Source organism: Mus musculus, chromosome 4 (assembly GCF_000001635.26).
Source record: "Mus musculus strain C57BL/6J chromosome 4, GRCm38.p6 C57BL/6J".
Classification (NCBI taxonomy): domain Eukaryota; kingdom Metazoa; phylum Chordata; class Mammalia; order Rodentia; family Muridae; genus Mus; species Mus musculus.
In genome coordinates this window covers 18,763,441-18,780,785 of record NC_000070.6, presented here as the reverse complement: position 1 = coordinate 18,780,785, position 17,345 = coordinate 18,763,441, and the positions used below count along the sequence as shown (strand labels likewise).

Genomic DNA, 17,345 nt, shown 5'->3' with positions numbered 1-17,345 from the left:
TGAGCTCCTTGTAATCACTTTTCAGATATTTGTCCAATATAAGCAGACTTTCATATGCTTAAAGTGAACCCATGTCTAATTCACAAATTGACTATCACTTCCTGTTGAAAAGGGAAATTTTACAAATAACTATTTTTTTTCTTTTTAATTACACAGTGCACTGTGGCTTGCAACTATTCATAGGCATAGATCTGGCGCTCCCTAATGAGTCATGAAAAATATAAAAATTATATATGTATAATATCTTAGCTTCATTTCTATTGCTGTGACAAAATAACTTGATAAAAAGCAAATTAAGAGAAAATGACTTAGCTCACAAGTCCAGATTAAAGTCTAGCAATAAAGGGATTTCAAGGTTTCAGGAATTAGAAAAATTGAAAGGTCCATGATTTAGCTACAGTTAGTAGGTAGCAATAGATACCAACATACTTGCTGGTGTCCAGCACCTCTCTCCATAAATTGCATAGCCTAGTCCTTTGAATCATGCTGTGTACACTCAGGTTAGCTCTTCCACTACAATTGAAGTAACCAACAAAACTCTCCACAAAAGTTTTACAAGCCAAACTGGTTAAGAAATACATGAGACTCCATCCTAGATAAATCTAGATTTTGGTGAGCTGAATTAAAAGTAACCATCACTTGTAATAATAACTAGATTAATAGAACTGTGAGATTTGCTATAAACATTTTGTAAAGAGAGAAGTGGGCATAAGATAATTTGTATGTGCCAGTGACTATAGACTCATCAAACATCTTTTCCTTTGAAATTCACTGAATTTGCATTTATGTGTTTAGGACTAATTATAATATTCTTAGTTACTTTTAGGTAATCGTCAAAGATTATTTTGTTTGTTTTATATATTATATGATGACTATATTATATATGCCCCAATTAAAACATTTTTGAACATTTGAATATAAAATCTATATGGAAATTTAAGTTGTTCTTAAAGTTATTGTCTTTTATTTTCTGCATTTGCTAGTTACTTTCGTCTGCTTTCTTTTTTGTTTGTTATGATGCTAGGGATAAAATTCATACTCGAGTCAGGCATCTACCATTAAGTGACATCTTCAGTCCTTATTTTATTTTTTCATATGGAAATACTTAAATTTGAAATCATCTGGCTATTATATAGCTTTAGGTGGGACTTTTAATTATGAATGCTTGCATTACATAATTAAAATTTTTTCTGAATACTTGCAATTTTCTAGGTTTTCCTTTTATTTACAGAAGTCTAAACATATTTTTGGTGGCTTAACGCTCCTATCAGCTAGGTGAATATAGAGTTACTTGGATGATTTCCTCAGGCTATTTCCAGAGAGGATGAACTAAGGAGGTAAAGCCTATTATGAATATAGGAGGTACTAGACCATACTCTAATAGAGTCCAGAATTAGTGAAAAAATGAGGAAGGGGAACTGCTTGGGTACTCCTGTTCATGTCCCTGCTTCCTGACTACAGTACAATATGACCAGTTGCTTCTATGTTTCTCTGTTCTGCTTGTATGAATGCCATTTTAGGCCATGGACCAAAATAAATTTTCCTTAAGTTGCTTGGTAAAAAAATACAAAATACTGGTGTTGGGAAGCAGACTTCTTGTTCTAACAAAACAACATGGCCTCTAGGCCTTTGAAACTATGGAATGAATGTAGGAAAATGTGGAGATGTTAGCTAAGGAATCCTTACAATGTTGTAATCAGATCTTCATCTGATATTCTATTATGAACGTAGACATAGGAGGGAAGACAAAAAAGAAATGTGTTCTCAAGATTTTAGAACTGCTGTGAAATGTACTAGAGGCTGTTATTAACATTGCCATCTGCTAAAAATATCTGACTTCTCCCTGCCTGGGTATTGAGAACTCCAGTGGGGCTAGAATTGGAGTGGTATAATTTGTTTTGTGGAAGATTTCAAAATAGCATAGCATTCAGGCTGTATCGTGATTACTACCGACTCCTTAGGTTTGCAGTAAGAGAAAGCTTCATGTGGAGTGAAAAAGATGGCAAAAAATGTAAAATTTGTTGAGGAAGGGAACCTGATTACTCGTAACACTCCCAAAAAAGCCAGCATGGAAAACAGCAGAACTAATTACTGAAAAGCTATGTGCAGTGAGAATGAAGCCTCACACACAGTATACTTGATGAGAGTAGGAAAAATGTCCTGAGACTCATCTTTTACTGGTAAAATTACAAAATAATTGAAATGAGAGAGCTTGAATTTGGGGACCTTCTAAATCAATTCTTTTCAAAATCCACCTCTTGGGGAAGGATTTTTCCAGGTTTGGCCACTAAGGCACACAAGAGCCTACCCTAGCTGTGCTAGGGGTTCACATGTTTTGTCAAGTTGGCAGTAGAGCTTGCCAGTATTATTCACATAGTGCTGATTTTCAGACATACAAAATGAAAGACTTATGTGTTCATCTGGATTTGTACCAGAGTTCCGGAAAGTCTCTGAAGCCAATCAGTTTACTGTAGTGTCAGATTTCATGTGAGGAATGCCTGGGAGGCCATTGATGAAGTTGTGATGGGAGAAATCTAAGTTGTCATGGAGAATGATGGAGAACCTAGGGTGTTTAAGTTCCAGGATTTTGTGATGTTCGTAAGCTAAGAAAACCTGAAGTCATATATTGGAATTATCCCAAGAAAAACTGTGTTCTTCAATAAGTACCATGGATGGAAAGCGGTCTAAATGTACTAAAGCCCAGAGGAGGAATTATTATTACCATACAGTCAAATGGAGTCATAGTAATCACTGCTGACTTACTGGTTTGGTTTTGGCCTGATTTTACCTTGCTATGTACCCATTCTTTCTGACTCGAATTAGCATGCTTCTTTTTGTGGCATTATGTTCCAGACAAGTTTCACTTATCTTTTTATTTATAGAGTCTCCGAGTTAAGAGATTTCCTCAAAAATCTTTTCTGAAGTACTTTCTTCAGTTATTTTTACAGCACCAAGTACAGTTACTAAGTTGATGTGCTATATAAGTAGTAATATCCCATTTGAATATATATTTCTGTAATTTTATTATAATGTAAGACGCCAAATAATTCCTGAGATCTTAATGTAAATATGTATCTCCTTAAGGTGTAATTAAAAAAAATCTGTAATCAGTCTAAATTGAGAATTGAGTAGATGAAGAAAGTTGTCCAGATATCGGAAGTTTGTCTAGTTATCTGTTGTATGTCTATTTATCTGAACTTTGTCAAGTTGTCTGAAATTTGTTCAGTTATCTTCCATAGGAGGATGAAATATTCAGGAATGAGAGTTAAGACAAGCTTTACCAATCTACTAGACATAGACTTATTGCCAGTGGATTCTTGTGAGTTTTGAGATAAAAATTCAGGATATTAAGCCCAAGAAGAAGATTTAAACCCCATGCTTCGAGAGACAAACAGTATCCTAGGAGTTGGTATGTGTATGCGTATTTTATACTTAGGAATCAAAGACTGACCCATAGTTATATATTAGGGGATAATGTAGCGAGAATCAAGCCAAGCTACAAATGAAATATCTTGACTGACATACCTAGCAGTTTAGAGGTTAAGAGGTACACCAAAACTTTAGAATGATCAAGGATTTTAGTCTCTGAAACCCAGAATTCCAGATAGGAAAGTCAGCTCGCCACAGGAGCGATTGCTTATTTACCTAACCAGCACAAGCACTTTCTGATCTTAACTTCAGGGTGCATGGCAATCTTCAGCTTGACAATAAAAATGTCAAAGTTGGTTTGATGATTCATAATCAGGGTTGTGCATAGTGTGGGATCTTGCAGCAGAATGTTGGGTTATGTGCTAGAAATGTTTATGTATGTGAGGAATACATATCTATATGAGGAATATATATGAAATATTCACAAATATCCATGAAATGCTATATGGCCTGTAGGGAGAGGTATGCCTACAAGTATAAAATTGGTCTGAGACATTGTAGTAATGAGTATTGAGTACTTTTTGCCTTCTAATGCTTTTGCTTCACATACTTTAGAAAACACGAACTGTTTGTAACCAAGTAAGTGACATCCCCCATCATTTGGTGATCACTTGTTTTTCCACATTTGATTCTGTGAGCCTGGTGCTAGTGTGAGAATCAAGATGCGTTTATTATGTAGCTTCACTGAAAGTGAAATTAGCCCTCATCACTGTACTGATAGACTGTGGATGGGTAAAGGGGAAATGTGAGTGCAGATTCTAGGATAAGTTAATCCCCTCTAAGAATGAAGTGGCTAGTGGACCAAGTTCTTTCATCAGAAACTCACAGGCAACTGATGCTGGGTTATGATTCTAAGAGTGTAGGAAGAGGTGGACAGATGCCTTCTGTTGTGTTTACCTTGGCGAGCTTTATCCTCACTGGCCATTGCATTGCTTTATGTCAATGGCATGCTTAGCGTGGTTTTTAATAGAAAAGCCTGCTATTTGGAAAGGAGAGGTTCTATTAGGAGAATGCATTGCAGTTATTTTATTTTAAATCCAAGCATTAAATCTGCAAAGTTCCGCATCTAATTTGAACCACAAATAAATATGTGTTTAAATCAAGTTTCTAGTGTAAGTACTATTTCCCTTTTCTAAGTTTGACCTAACACAATACCCACTATAATTTATAGTCCACTATATAATACAGTCTACTATTATTTTTTTCAGTTTTCATGTTCTTACCATATTCTTGCCAAGCACACTCATATTTTCCATCTAAGGCATAATGCTACAAGAGAGAATAAGCTTTTGACACAGGCTGCAGCTCAGATGTCCTTAGAAGGCATTGAACTGAGAGATATAGCTAGACAAAGAGGGGCACATTGTATATGATTCTTCTCCCATGACTCCTCAAATTCACTGAAACAAAAGGTTCAATAGATGTTATCTGGAACTGAGTGGAGAGCAGTTTGTATGTTAACTGATTAGTTGGTACAGAATTTCATAGTTGGGGCATGGGATCATGTCAAAGAGCAGAGCCTTTAACAATGAACTATGCCTTTACATTTGAAATGTAAGTTAAAAATATCCAATAAAAATGTTAAGGATGCAAATTTATATTACATTTTGTAAGAAGAAAAGAAAAATAGATATTAGAAAAGTTAGAAATAGATATTAGAAAAGTTAGGTTATATTCTGATTTCCCATTTTTTCCTTTTTTCTTCTTTCTGTGTTTACAATAATTAAAACTTAATGTTATAAACAGAAATAATACTAGTACTCTATAATTCAAGCCTAATATAGCACTACCAAAAAATCAGCAAATCTGGCTTTTATCATTAATACTTAGTCTTTTGTACTTCTCCTCTTTTATTATAATTTCACTTATGTACACAATGCATATTGGTCATTTCCCTCTCTAAAGCTCCCATTCTCCCAAGAGCTTCTTCCAAACTTTGTGTTCTCTTTCTTTATAAATCAGTAAATCTTACTTGTTACGCCTGTTTGTGTAATTCCATGAGGCAATCTACTGGGACAAGGGTAACTTACTGATGGTGAACATTTCATAAAAAGCAATTCTCTTTTATTCAGTATCCATATATTGCCACGACTTTTCAACTAGACCTAGAGCATCAGGAACATTTTGTTTTCCAGTTGGAGTTGAAATACTTTTGATTTTTCACATGTAACTACAGCCTCTAAGTGTATAACAGCAATGTCATACCCAGAGAACAGTCTTACGCAACATTCCTTCTATACTTTGGATCTTACATTTTTTGGCATCTAGTCTTCCATTATATCTCCAGAAACAGATCTCACTTATTTTTAACATTATTTTCTTGATCCAGTGGCTTGTTTTCAGCATTTTAAATGGCTATAGAACTATACATTAGCCCGGCATGGTGACGCAAGCCTTTAATCCCAGCACTTGGGAGGCAGAGGCAGGCAGATTTCTGAGTTCAAGGCCAGCCTGGGCTACAAAGTGAGTTCCAGGACAGCCAGGGCTACAGAGAAACACTGTCTCGGAAATCCAAAAACCAACTCGCACAATATGTACTCACTGATAAGAGGATATTAGCCCAGAAACTTAGGATACCCAAGATATCAGATACAACTTGCCAAATGCATGAAATTCAAGAAGAACAAAGACCAAAGTGTGGACACTTTACCCTTTCTTAGAAATGGGAACAAAACACCCATGGAAGGAGTTACAGAGACAAAATTTGGAGCTGTGACGAAAGGATGGACCAGCTAGTGATTGCCATATGCAGGGATCCATCCCATAATCAGCTTCCAAATGCTGACACCATTGCATACACTAGCAAGATTTTGCTGAAAGGACCCAGATATAGCTCTCTCTTGTGAGACTATGCTGGGGCCTAGCAAACACAGAAGTGGATGATCACAGTCAGCTATTGGATGGGTCACACGGCCCCCAATGGAGGAGCTAGAGAAATTACCCAAGGAGCTAAAGGGAACTGCAACCCTATAGGTGGAACAACAATATGAACTAACCAGTACCCCGGAGCTCTTGTCTCTAGCTGCATATGTATCCAAAGATGGCCTAGTCGGCCACCACTGCAAAGAGAGGCCCATTGGACTTGCAAACTTTATATGCCCCAGTACAGGGGAACGCCAGGGCGAAAAAGGGGGAGTGGGTGGGTAGGGGATTGGGGGGGTGGGTATGGGGGACTTTTATGATAGCATTGAAAATGTAAACGAGGAAAATACCTAATTAAAAAAAAGGAACTATACATTAAGCACTACCCTCTATTAAAACAAACTTCTCTTGTCAAGGGTGAAAACACCACAAGTTCATGAATATGCATATGAATATTCTTAATAAAGTTTGGCATGATTTCCTTCCTTGCAGAAGGCCTCAAATCAAATCAAGAAAGTCGTACCAGTTTTCACCTCTTGAGGCATTATTTACCAGTGGGAACATCTTGCCCAGTGGGTAGATATTTTGGCATTCATGATCCAACCCTGTGTAACAAAGACTATTAATGTTATTTTTTTTTCTCCCCCTGGATACGACATAGAAATTTAAAGCACTGTGAAAGATATCCAACAAGGAGAGTATTTCATGGTTAGTTCAAGATTGATTTCTCTATGTCCTGAGACCAAAATGTGAGGCATCTTCAACAATAGATTCTTACAATGGAATTCTTATGGAAAACCAGGGCAAATAATAATAGCATACCTCGATTTGTTGCCTCTGAAGAATTCCAATCAATAATTTGTTGGAAAGTCACCTGTAAATGAAATGATAAATTGAGGATGCAGCCAGTCTAGTGGGACAAACTCTTTACCAACTAGATCTCTGGCAAAAGATTACTGTATAGTTTATAAAATAAAAATAATAGTAAAATAAAATCATAAAGTCCAATGAAAACATGGCTAAGGGTCTGAATGGCCAAAACTAAATATAAATGGCTATTAAATAATTTTTATAATGTTCAACATCCCTTAGTTATCATATAAATAAAGAGTAAAAATGCCTTACCATTCCATCTCACTGCTGTCAGAAAGTCCATCATTCTTCATTGCTGAATCAATATAAACTAGTACAGTAAATTTTGAAAATTAGTCTGAAAATTACTCAAAATCATGGAAACAGAAGTACAGTTCGACCCAGATATGCCATCCCATGTCTAAGCCAAAAGACACAGGATGTATATCCTACTTCATACTAACTGAACATCTGTGTTTATTGCCTACTTACAAGAGGTGAGAAACAGATTAGCCTTCATGTCCATCAAATGGTAAAGGGACTGTGAAAATGTGGTACATATATAAAATGAAATAATACTCATCATAGAAATCTGAACTCATGCAATTTGTAAATAAATTATTGCAACTGAAAAACTATGTTGAGTGAGATCAACCAGGTCCCAAAATAGAAGTCATTAATATTCTATCTTAAATAGAGGTGCCAGCTTTAAATCTTGTGTTTTGTGCATTTAGCCTGAAATACTCATGGTGTTCATGAAACTAGCAATGGACCAAAGTAGGAATGCAGTTAAGGGGTAGGATATGTATTGTAGAAGCAGAGAGGGAAAGGATTCGATTCAAATAGTTGCAAGCAGACAGTGGACTGATGTGGATTAGGAAACATAGGGAGAGAAGATTTAAACAAAATGAAGTGTGCCTGAAAGAGCTACATGTGAACATGGATGGAACCATAATAATGTAATGAAGTAAAGAGCATCGTAATAATAAATATTATAGCAGATGTGATAGGAAATAGTAACAATAATGGGAGCTAAACATTTGATAGGAGGGTACAGGGGTATCCGGAAGTGTAAAACAGGTTATGAAGTGAAAGTCTCTGTGGCAGGCACAGCTAGTTATGTATCTAAGAAAGTCAAACATAGTGAATTAGTAAAACAAAATGCACAAACTCAAGCCTCCCTGAAACCTCGTGCTTGTACTTACATCTTTAACATCTGTAATCAGTGTGAAAAAGAAAAAGAGCATTGGTTCATTTGGTTTATAAATGAGACAAGAATGTAGAGACAGGGAACATTGTATAAAATATCAGAAGGACTGGGGGTTATATGTCACTATGCATTTGCTTCTCCATGTGATTGACCAAGGTGGCATCCTGAAGAGTAAAGGGTTGTATTTTCAAACTGGCAGAACAGGTTACAGGTGTTCTTCTCACAACACATAGAGCCACTGACCCAGGGCTGAGTGAGAGAGGGCTCATTGCAGAACATGTCATTGATGTATCTGAGAAGGACCAGATGTCCCTTAAAGGCTTTAATTTCATTAGATAATGACAGCCATGATGTTCTTGACTAGAAAAAAAAAAAAGATATCCAAGAATGATCAACTCCAAATTCTTGTGAGTTCAGGGACTCAGGTTTTTTTTTCAATAGATTATAGGAAGTGAGGACATTAAAGAACTGTTTTTTTCTAAATACTTTGGGATAAGTAAATTAATGGATCTCTTAGTGATTGCTCTTTTTTCTAAAGATATATTATATTTCTGCTGCATTTGACCATCAAGTAGTGTCTATCTATATGTCATAAGTGAATATATTCCCTCGGCAATGGGAGAAATGACATTTGTAAGGTAATCATGATAGTTATTTTGGTAGTCTGCTTGAGTGTATTTAGAACCATCTAGAATATATAATTTTGATGATGTCTTTGGAGACATTTCCAGAGAGGTTTAACTGAGTAGACAGGATGCAAACTGAAGGAGTGTGGCACCAGCCCATGAAAAGCATGCTGAATAAATCAATTTCAAAATAAATGAAGGTGCTAAAAGGAGCCTCACCAATAAGATTTCTACTTTTTTATGTTTTGCTTTTTTGGTATTTATTTATTTGTTTATTTGTTTGTTTCTCTATTTATGTATTTATGTTAGTAGCACACTAGATGTGACAAGCTTCCTAAAATTCAACTGCATTATTTCCTGCTGAATTGAATTATAACTCTTTTTAACTATTAAACTTGGGACCAATGTTATCTCTTCCTTCTTAGAGCTGCTTTCCGTCAGGTGACCAATTACAGTGATGAAAAGAATTACAGTAGACCTTGGAACTTAATTGCCTTTGGAGACAGATACTGGGGCTGAAGAGCCTTAGCATCTGCTGAAGCAGTACTTCTGTTCAGCTGCTCTCTTTGCATACATTGTATCTTTCATGATAAGCAACCACTAATCATTTTATTAAAAAGAAATATAAATAAAAACAGACATATCATTCAATTCTATATTACTTCCACAAAGGTATTGGTATCTTCTTCTGAGTGATGGCCCATATTTTTTATGGTTTGCACTGATATAATTCTCTGACATTTTCTGACCCTATTGGTCAACATACTTCCTCTTGTGTACATAGCTTATTTTTTCTTAAACTATGAAATGATCACCTTGACACTATTCACTTATATCTGACTGTATACTTATTTTATGGCACCAGAAAGAATTAGGTGTTTGTGTTTGTTTATGAACTTCATTTTCGTGGATCTGAAGGATTCAGCTGTACATATAAATTATTAGAGACTTAACTTGGGAATTTTTCAGGTTTCTGGACACTTCTAAGTTTTCCATATGTTTCAGTTCGCCTGGAATAGCTCCCATTGTAAGAATATCATAGCTCTTATTATTATCATCTTTATATAAATAGTGCTTATTATTTTCAGTTTAAAAAAAACATTATAAAATTCTTCTAGCATATTTGGATTGGTAATTTCAAGTTACACAGAAACTCTGCTAATCAATTTCAGCTAAATTGTAAAATTTTGAAGGTTTTGTGGAATTGGTTATTTAATAAGGAATAATTTGAAGCACCTGAATGGAAAATAATTTCATGATAGGATACATAGAAAGACAAAGCATACAATCTCTCAAATAAGAGTTGTGATACAGAGATTAAATTACCATACTGAACTCAATAGTATTAGTTTATTAAACAAATGAGAAAAAAAAGTTGTGCTATAATAAAATGAACGATGTTCAGTTTGTTGAGATCAGATATAGTTTCAATGTAATTATATTGTCTTTTACATTAAATTAATGCTAACTTGAGTATTATTGGTTTCATAATTGTTTTTGTGAACATTTGTTTCACCAGTTGGAAACTACTTCTTATTTAAGAATTAAAATCTAATCATTATATTAATTTAAGTCAATATGTAATGCAGTTACTAACCAGTCATGAAAGTCAGAAACTTTTATTAAAAAAATGCTTTAAGATTCTCATTTAAAAACTAAATCTTTCCATATGGTACTGTTGCTGTAAGAGTTAAATGAAACATTTTTATGTAACACAACCCTATTCATTTTGATTACTAATAAATTTATTTTACACTGGTCTTAAATATCTGATTCTTAAAATAAAGAACAACATAAAAATACAATCAGGCATAGAATGAGATATGCTTTTAAAATATTAGCATCATTTTCAGATTAAATTATTCCATGCATTGTACAAATAACACTTAACCCCTGCTATATATAAACTACAAAAGTTCATACTACAGCTGACTGGCTAGGGAGGGAAAGCACAGCTGCCATTTGCTCTCACTTTAGTCTGGCTTGCACAACTAACAATATGACAGTGTTCCAGGCTGCAGAGGGTGTTTTCAGAGCTCACACTTACAAGTCTCCACTCAGTGCACTGGCCAGGTACATTTCAAGGCATATGAACATGTTCTAAATAAGCATCATGCAGAGGCATCCATGAGGCACTAGGCATTTTAATGTTAAACAATGCCTGCATCTAAGGCTTAGGGAAAATTGATGAAGAGTGAAAAGAAGGATTTTAAGAGCCAGAGGACCAAGACGTCTGTTGTGACAATCTCTCTCTCTGTAATATCAGAAACTATAAGCATAAGGTTTCACTACCAAAACTGCCTAAGTACGAGTTGAATAAGAACAACAATAGACATGGCATAGTAGACAGAGGAAAGAACACGAGGCCTCACTCCTACACAAGGAATTGTAGGTAATTAGGAATACCGAGAGTGGGAGAAATCGTTTTCCAATTTCTTGTCTGCTAGAAATGGTCATATACACAAGTAGAAATGTACAAACTGAGCATGATAAATTTAAGAACACACACACACACACATACACGCGCGCGCCCATGTGTGTATGCAGGAAATTTTAAAATGTAGACCTGCAGGCTTCCCGTGCTACCTGTGGCAACGGGCGGACCACATCACAGTAAACAAGTAAATCAAAACTCTCGAAGCTTATAATTAACCGTTCAGATTTCTGTATCAATAAATTCTCAATTTATAAGATGCCAATAAAATAATTTCAGAACCAATTGATAATGATAAAAGCTTTGTCCCAATTATTCTAACCTTATGATATCATAACTACCTGTGGTGGGTTAAAGCCGTGCTAATTCGTGGTACGCCTCCATTCTGGCCTTCCCCTCTCCCTGACATGCTCTGTCTCTGCAGCTCTTAGCTGCCTCTCTTATCTCTGTCCAATCACAGGCCTCCTGCTGTCCTAACGTAATTAGACAGGGAAAAGCCTACAAAATATGTGTGTTTGTGCGCGAGTTGAAAGGAGAGCAAAGAGGGGTAAAGAATTTGTAGGGCAGAAAGCACAGGGAAGATGATGTAATTTTATTAGATTCATTGATAAAAGAAACAAAAGTTAATGTCAATCATTTCTAGAATTTTTAAAAGTTAGTGGTCTTGAGAAGTTACAGAGTTTACAACATGGCTCAGCAGGTAATGATGTTTGTCACCAAGCTCAACGATCTGTGTTGGGGGTCTTGGAGCAATATGGAACAAGGAGAGTACTGACTACCAAAGAATGTACTCGAAACATACAGACAGATAGACAGACAAACAGACAGACAGACACACACACACACACACACACCTACGAGTGCACATAATATACACTTTTATATCTACATATGTACACAATAAATGCAATTTAAAAAAATAGGAATTATAAAAATATATCAATTAATTACTTTTTATCTACTTATCAATAACAGGAAGACAAAAGCAGGCATTGTAAATTTAGTTATACTTTTTTTTCCTCTGTAATTTTTTTGAGTATTAAAACAAGTTTTACTAAGAAGTTTAATTCACAAAATTTTATGAAATTATTCATTGTATATATTCTGTCCATGTAAAACTTACTCCATTAAAAGGTCTATGATTTTTATTGCTTGTTGTAAAATGTATGCTGTTAATATTATCATGTCAATGTTTAAATATGGTAGGACTGATTATTAATATTTTTTTCTCTTTATAGAATAAGACAATTCAAAGAATCTTGCATAGTAACGGAGTTCTTCCTGGCTTTGGAAGATGGGAACATTATTGGCCAACGTTCCCTAAGAATCTCAAGAAACCTCTTATCAGTTACTCATGATACAAGTCTTTTTAGAGTCCATCTTTAGTATCAAACTGCTTTTTGCCTTTTTATTTTAGTATTTCTTTAGAATTGCTTTACAGAGTTATAATCTTATATAGAACTATATTTATTTTATTTCTACAACAGATAATAATAATCTTTCTAGTTATTTAGTTAAATATTACTTCTCAATATATTTGCTTGGTGTAAGTAAATGATTTTTATATTGTCATAGGTTGTCCATTGTGAGATAGTAAATCATAAATGAAAATGAGTGGTACCTTAAATAACAATGATTTTAAAGGACTCCAAAGTTTTAAGTAAAATATTTTCTTACACAGAAATCCTAAGTAGAGATATTTAAATAAAATACCACATTTTATTTCATTGTACTGCATATGACAATAAAAACATTTTCCTTGCTGGGAAGTGGTGGTGCACGCCTTTAATCCCAGCACTTGGGAGGCAGAGGCAAGTGGATTTCTGAGTTTGAGGCCAGCCTGGTCTACAGAGTGAGTTCCAGGACAGCCAGGGCTACACAGAGAAACCCTGTCTTGAAACAAACAAACAAACAAACAAACAAAAAACAAAACAAAACAAAAAAACCCACATTTTCCTTTAAACACAGCAGTTTTGATTAAAATCTTAGAATTACTTACAAAGCACAGTCGATTCACTTTTTGCTAGATACTGTGTGTAAGAAATGAGGATTTCTACCTATTAAAATTGGGTCATTTTTAATAAATCTTACTATTCTAAATTATCCCAGTAACAATTTATTTTTACAACTCTTCCACTTTCTTGCCATTTTCATACATGTTCTTTGTACAATGGATACTTCTAACTTCTATAATATCTTCTACATAAAACATTTTACATTTTAGAATTTTACATTTAAAATTATTTTTCTAGTTCTATACTATGTATCTCACTGTAATTTTTCATTCATGTAATATGTAAAATTGTCTAATATAAGAAGAAATGACTATGGTGAAACTAAAGATGAATATATACATAGAGGCACAAAAATTCATTTGTATCCTTATCCTTACTTAGAAGCACTGAATTAACTCAATAACAATTCAACTGGAATAGAATTCGAAAGCAAATTTCTCTATATATGAAACTCAAATTTTTATAACACTATTTTTTGTATGAGAAATGTCTCAAACATAAAACATTTTCAAATTTTCCCAATGATTTCAAGCCAGGTTTTTATTTTATTTTATTTTATTTGCATGCTTTTAACATTTTTTAAAATGATTTTTTTATTAGATATTTCCTTCATTCACATTTCAAATGCTACCCAAAAGTCCCCTATACCCTCCCCCACCCGTTCTCCCCAACCCACCCACTCCTGCTTACTAGCCCTGGCATTCCCTGTAATGGGGCATATAATCTTTGCAAGACCAAGGGTCTGTCCTCCCAATGATGGCCGATTAGGCCATCTTCTGCTACATATGAGGTTAGAGACACGAGCTCTGGGTGTACTGGTTAGTTCATATTGTTGTTCCTCCTATAGGGTTGCAGATCCCTTCAGCTCCTTGGGTACTTTCTCTAGCTCCTTCACTGGGGGCCCGGTGTTCCATCTAATAGATGACTGTGAACACCCACTTCTGCATTATACTTATACAATGCAGTACTACTCAGCTATTAAAAACAATGAATTTATGAAATTCTTAGGCAAATGGATGGATCTGAAGGATATCATCCTGAGTGAGGTAACCCAATCACAAAAGAACTCACATGAAATGCACTCACTGATAAGTAGAAATAGTCCAGAAAGTTAGAATACCCAAGATACAATTTGCAAAGCACATGAAGCTCAAGATGAAGAAAGACCAAAGTGTGGATACTTCATTCCTCCTTAGAATGGGGAATAAAATACCCATGGAAGGAGTTACAGAGATAAAGTTTGGAGCTGAGATGGAAGGAAGGACCATCCAGAGACTGCCCCACCCAGGGATCCATCCCATAATCAGCCACCAAACACAGACACTATTGCATATGCCAGCAAGATTTTGCCGACAGGACCCTTTTAACTTGTCTCTTTAAGATTTGGTTAGCAAGTTTATATTGACCCTGATCTCATTTTTGAGTATATGCTAGTCTTGCAATTAAAATCTGCAGTGGTAGAATTACAGCTATGCACCAACATGCCCAGAATCCAAACAATCTCCTAAGAAGTTAATATCTTATAATTTTAGGAGAAGAAACAGCAGATATTACTAGCTAAGATTACTATAACATTTATAATTATTATGTGTCACTTATAAAACATTTATATAACCCATATATTGTACCTTACATGAAATTGAAATATAGTGAGCCCATGGACCCTTCTCTTTAGATTAATCCATGTGTAAAAAAAATAAGAAAAGAATATGGAATTATGTTATAAACACAGCTATAAACATACAGTGAGAGTCATGTTGTCATTCAGGGAATAGCTCCTAAAATTAATTTTTAAGCAATGATTTCATGAGTAAATTATTTGGTGTTTAGAGTAAAATAGTACTTCTAAGGAAGAGAAACTGTCTAGTAGAGGGATATGGAGCACTGTGTAACTTAAAAGAGGAACTGCACTGGAGTTTTGGACCTTTCCTTCCAGGGCCATCTTTTAAAAAGTGAACTCCTGGAAACAGAAGAAAATGATGTTCCGTGTGATAAGGTCAGAATGTGGAACCTATCACTTGTCCAAGACACAAAAATCCTCATTTATGATAAATGGTCTTTTGTTTTTATCTTAAAGGTTTTACTTTTTGAAAATGTGGCTTCATTTCCAATTTTTGTTTTGTTTTTTACTATGAGAACTACACCTTAGTGAATTTATGAGTGAATTTATGTAATGAAATAATCCAATATTATTAGTTCTTTATGAAGGTCACACAAGTGGAAAACTTAAAAGCACAGACACAAGAAAAAAAATCACATTAACTGAAATAAGCAATGCTAGAAAGAGATAGAGGAAAACATTCAGATATTTTTAGAAGATAAAAATGGAAAGTCTTAGGTCAGTATTTAATAAAGAGAAAATATGATTCTAAGGTTTTTATATCAAGATGTTTTCATGGATTTAGACCAACTGACACCCACTCAGCCATAAGTCTTAAAACTTTGACTTCTGGCTAGTCACAGACATGTACATAGATAAAGGACATTGGGTACTGAACTCTTGAAGTCTGCATAACTTCAAATTCTGTAGGACCTCAAATCTGTTTATATGGTTGCAGTATTCAGTTTTCAGAGAATAAGCCATTATTCTAGAGACAATACTGGAGATATAGTATGTATCCATATGGGTGCAGATGTATGTATGTGTTTATGTATGTACATATGCATGTATATCTATACTTACACACACACACACACACACACACACACACACACACACACACATATTCCTAACTACTTCTCCCATGTTAATTTTTTCAAATCTTAAAGAATTTTCTTACTGATAACATGTCAGATGAATTAGAAATAGGAACAGGAATTCACAGTAGGAAAGCATTATAATTTCAACATCAAAAATATTAAATTTCAGGGCTAGAAAGATTGCTCAGTAATGAGTGGCATTTCCTAGTCTTACAGAAAATCAAAATTTCATTCAAAAATTGTCAGTCAGACTTTAACTCCCTATAACATTGAGGTTCAGAGAATCAAACACCCTCCTTTTGCATTCAGAAGCCTTGAATTCATGAGCATAAATATACACAGACACATATTTGCAAACATAATTATTTTTTTAAAAAAATTTAAGTAGCTGGGTAGCCTGGCAGTGGTGGCACACACCTTTCTTTCTTTCTTTCTTTCTTTTTTTTTTTTTTTTTTTTTGCCAAGTCATTTTTTTAAAATTAGGTATTTTCCTCGTTTACATTTTCAATGCTATCCCAAAAGTCCCCCATACCCACCCCCCCAATCCCCTAATCCCCTACCCACCCACTCCCCCTTTTTGGCCCTGGCATTCCCCTGTACTGGGGCATATAAAGTTTCCAAGTCCAATGGGCCTCTCTTTCCAGTGATGGCAGAGTAGGCCATCTTTTGATACATATGCAGCTAGAGACAAGAGCTCCGGGGTACTGGTTAGTTCATATTGTTGTTCCACCTATAGGGTTGCAGATCCCTTTAGCTCCTTGGGTAATTTCTCTAGCTCCTCCATTGGGGGCCGTGTGACCCATCCAATAGCTGACTGTGATCATCCACTTCTGTGTTTGCTAGGCCCCGGCATAGTCTCACAAGAGACAGCTATATCTGGGTTCTTTCAGCAAAATCTTGCTAGTGTATGCAATGGTGTCAGCATTTGGAAGCTGATTATGGGATGGATCCCTTCATATGGCAATCACTAGATTGTCCATCCTTTCGTCACAGCTCCAAACTTTGTCTCTGTAACTCCTTCCATGGGTGTTTTGTTCCCATTTCTAAGAAGGGGCAAAGTGTCCACACTTTGGTCTTCGTTCTTCTTGAATTTCATGGGTTTAGCAAATTGTATCTTAATCCCAGCCCTTGGGATGCAGAGGCAGGCAGATTTCTGAGTTCGAGGACAGCCTGGTCTACAAAGTGAGTTCCAGGACATCCAGGGAAACACAGAGAAA

The 17,345-nt window shown here is 35.2% G+C and overlaps 1 protein-coding gene across 1 annotated transcript in view; it reads left to right on the top strand.

Moving 5' to 3' along the window:
- Cnbd1 (cyclic nucleotide binding domain containing 1) overlaps window positions 1–12,806 on the top strand; it is a 354,571-nt gene extending 341,765 nt beyond the window's left edge. Inside the window, exon 13 of the mRNA NM_001371269.1 lies at window positions 12,652–12,806. Coding sequence (NP_001358198.1) covers window positions 12,652–12,771 — 120 coding nt within the window. The 3' untranslated portion in view covers window positions 12,772–12,806. The remainder of the gene's footprint in view (window positions 1–12,651) is intronic.
- Window positions 12,807–17,345: the final 4,539 nt, after the last annotated feature.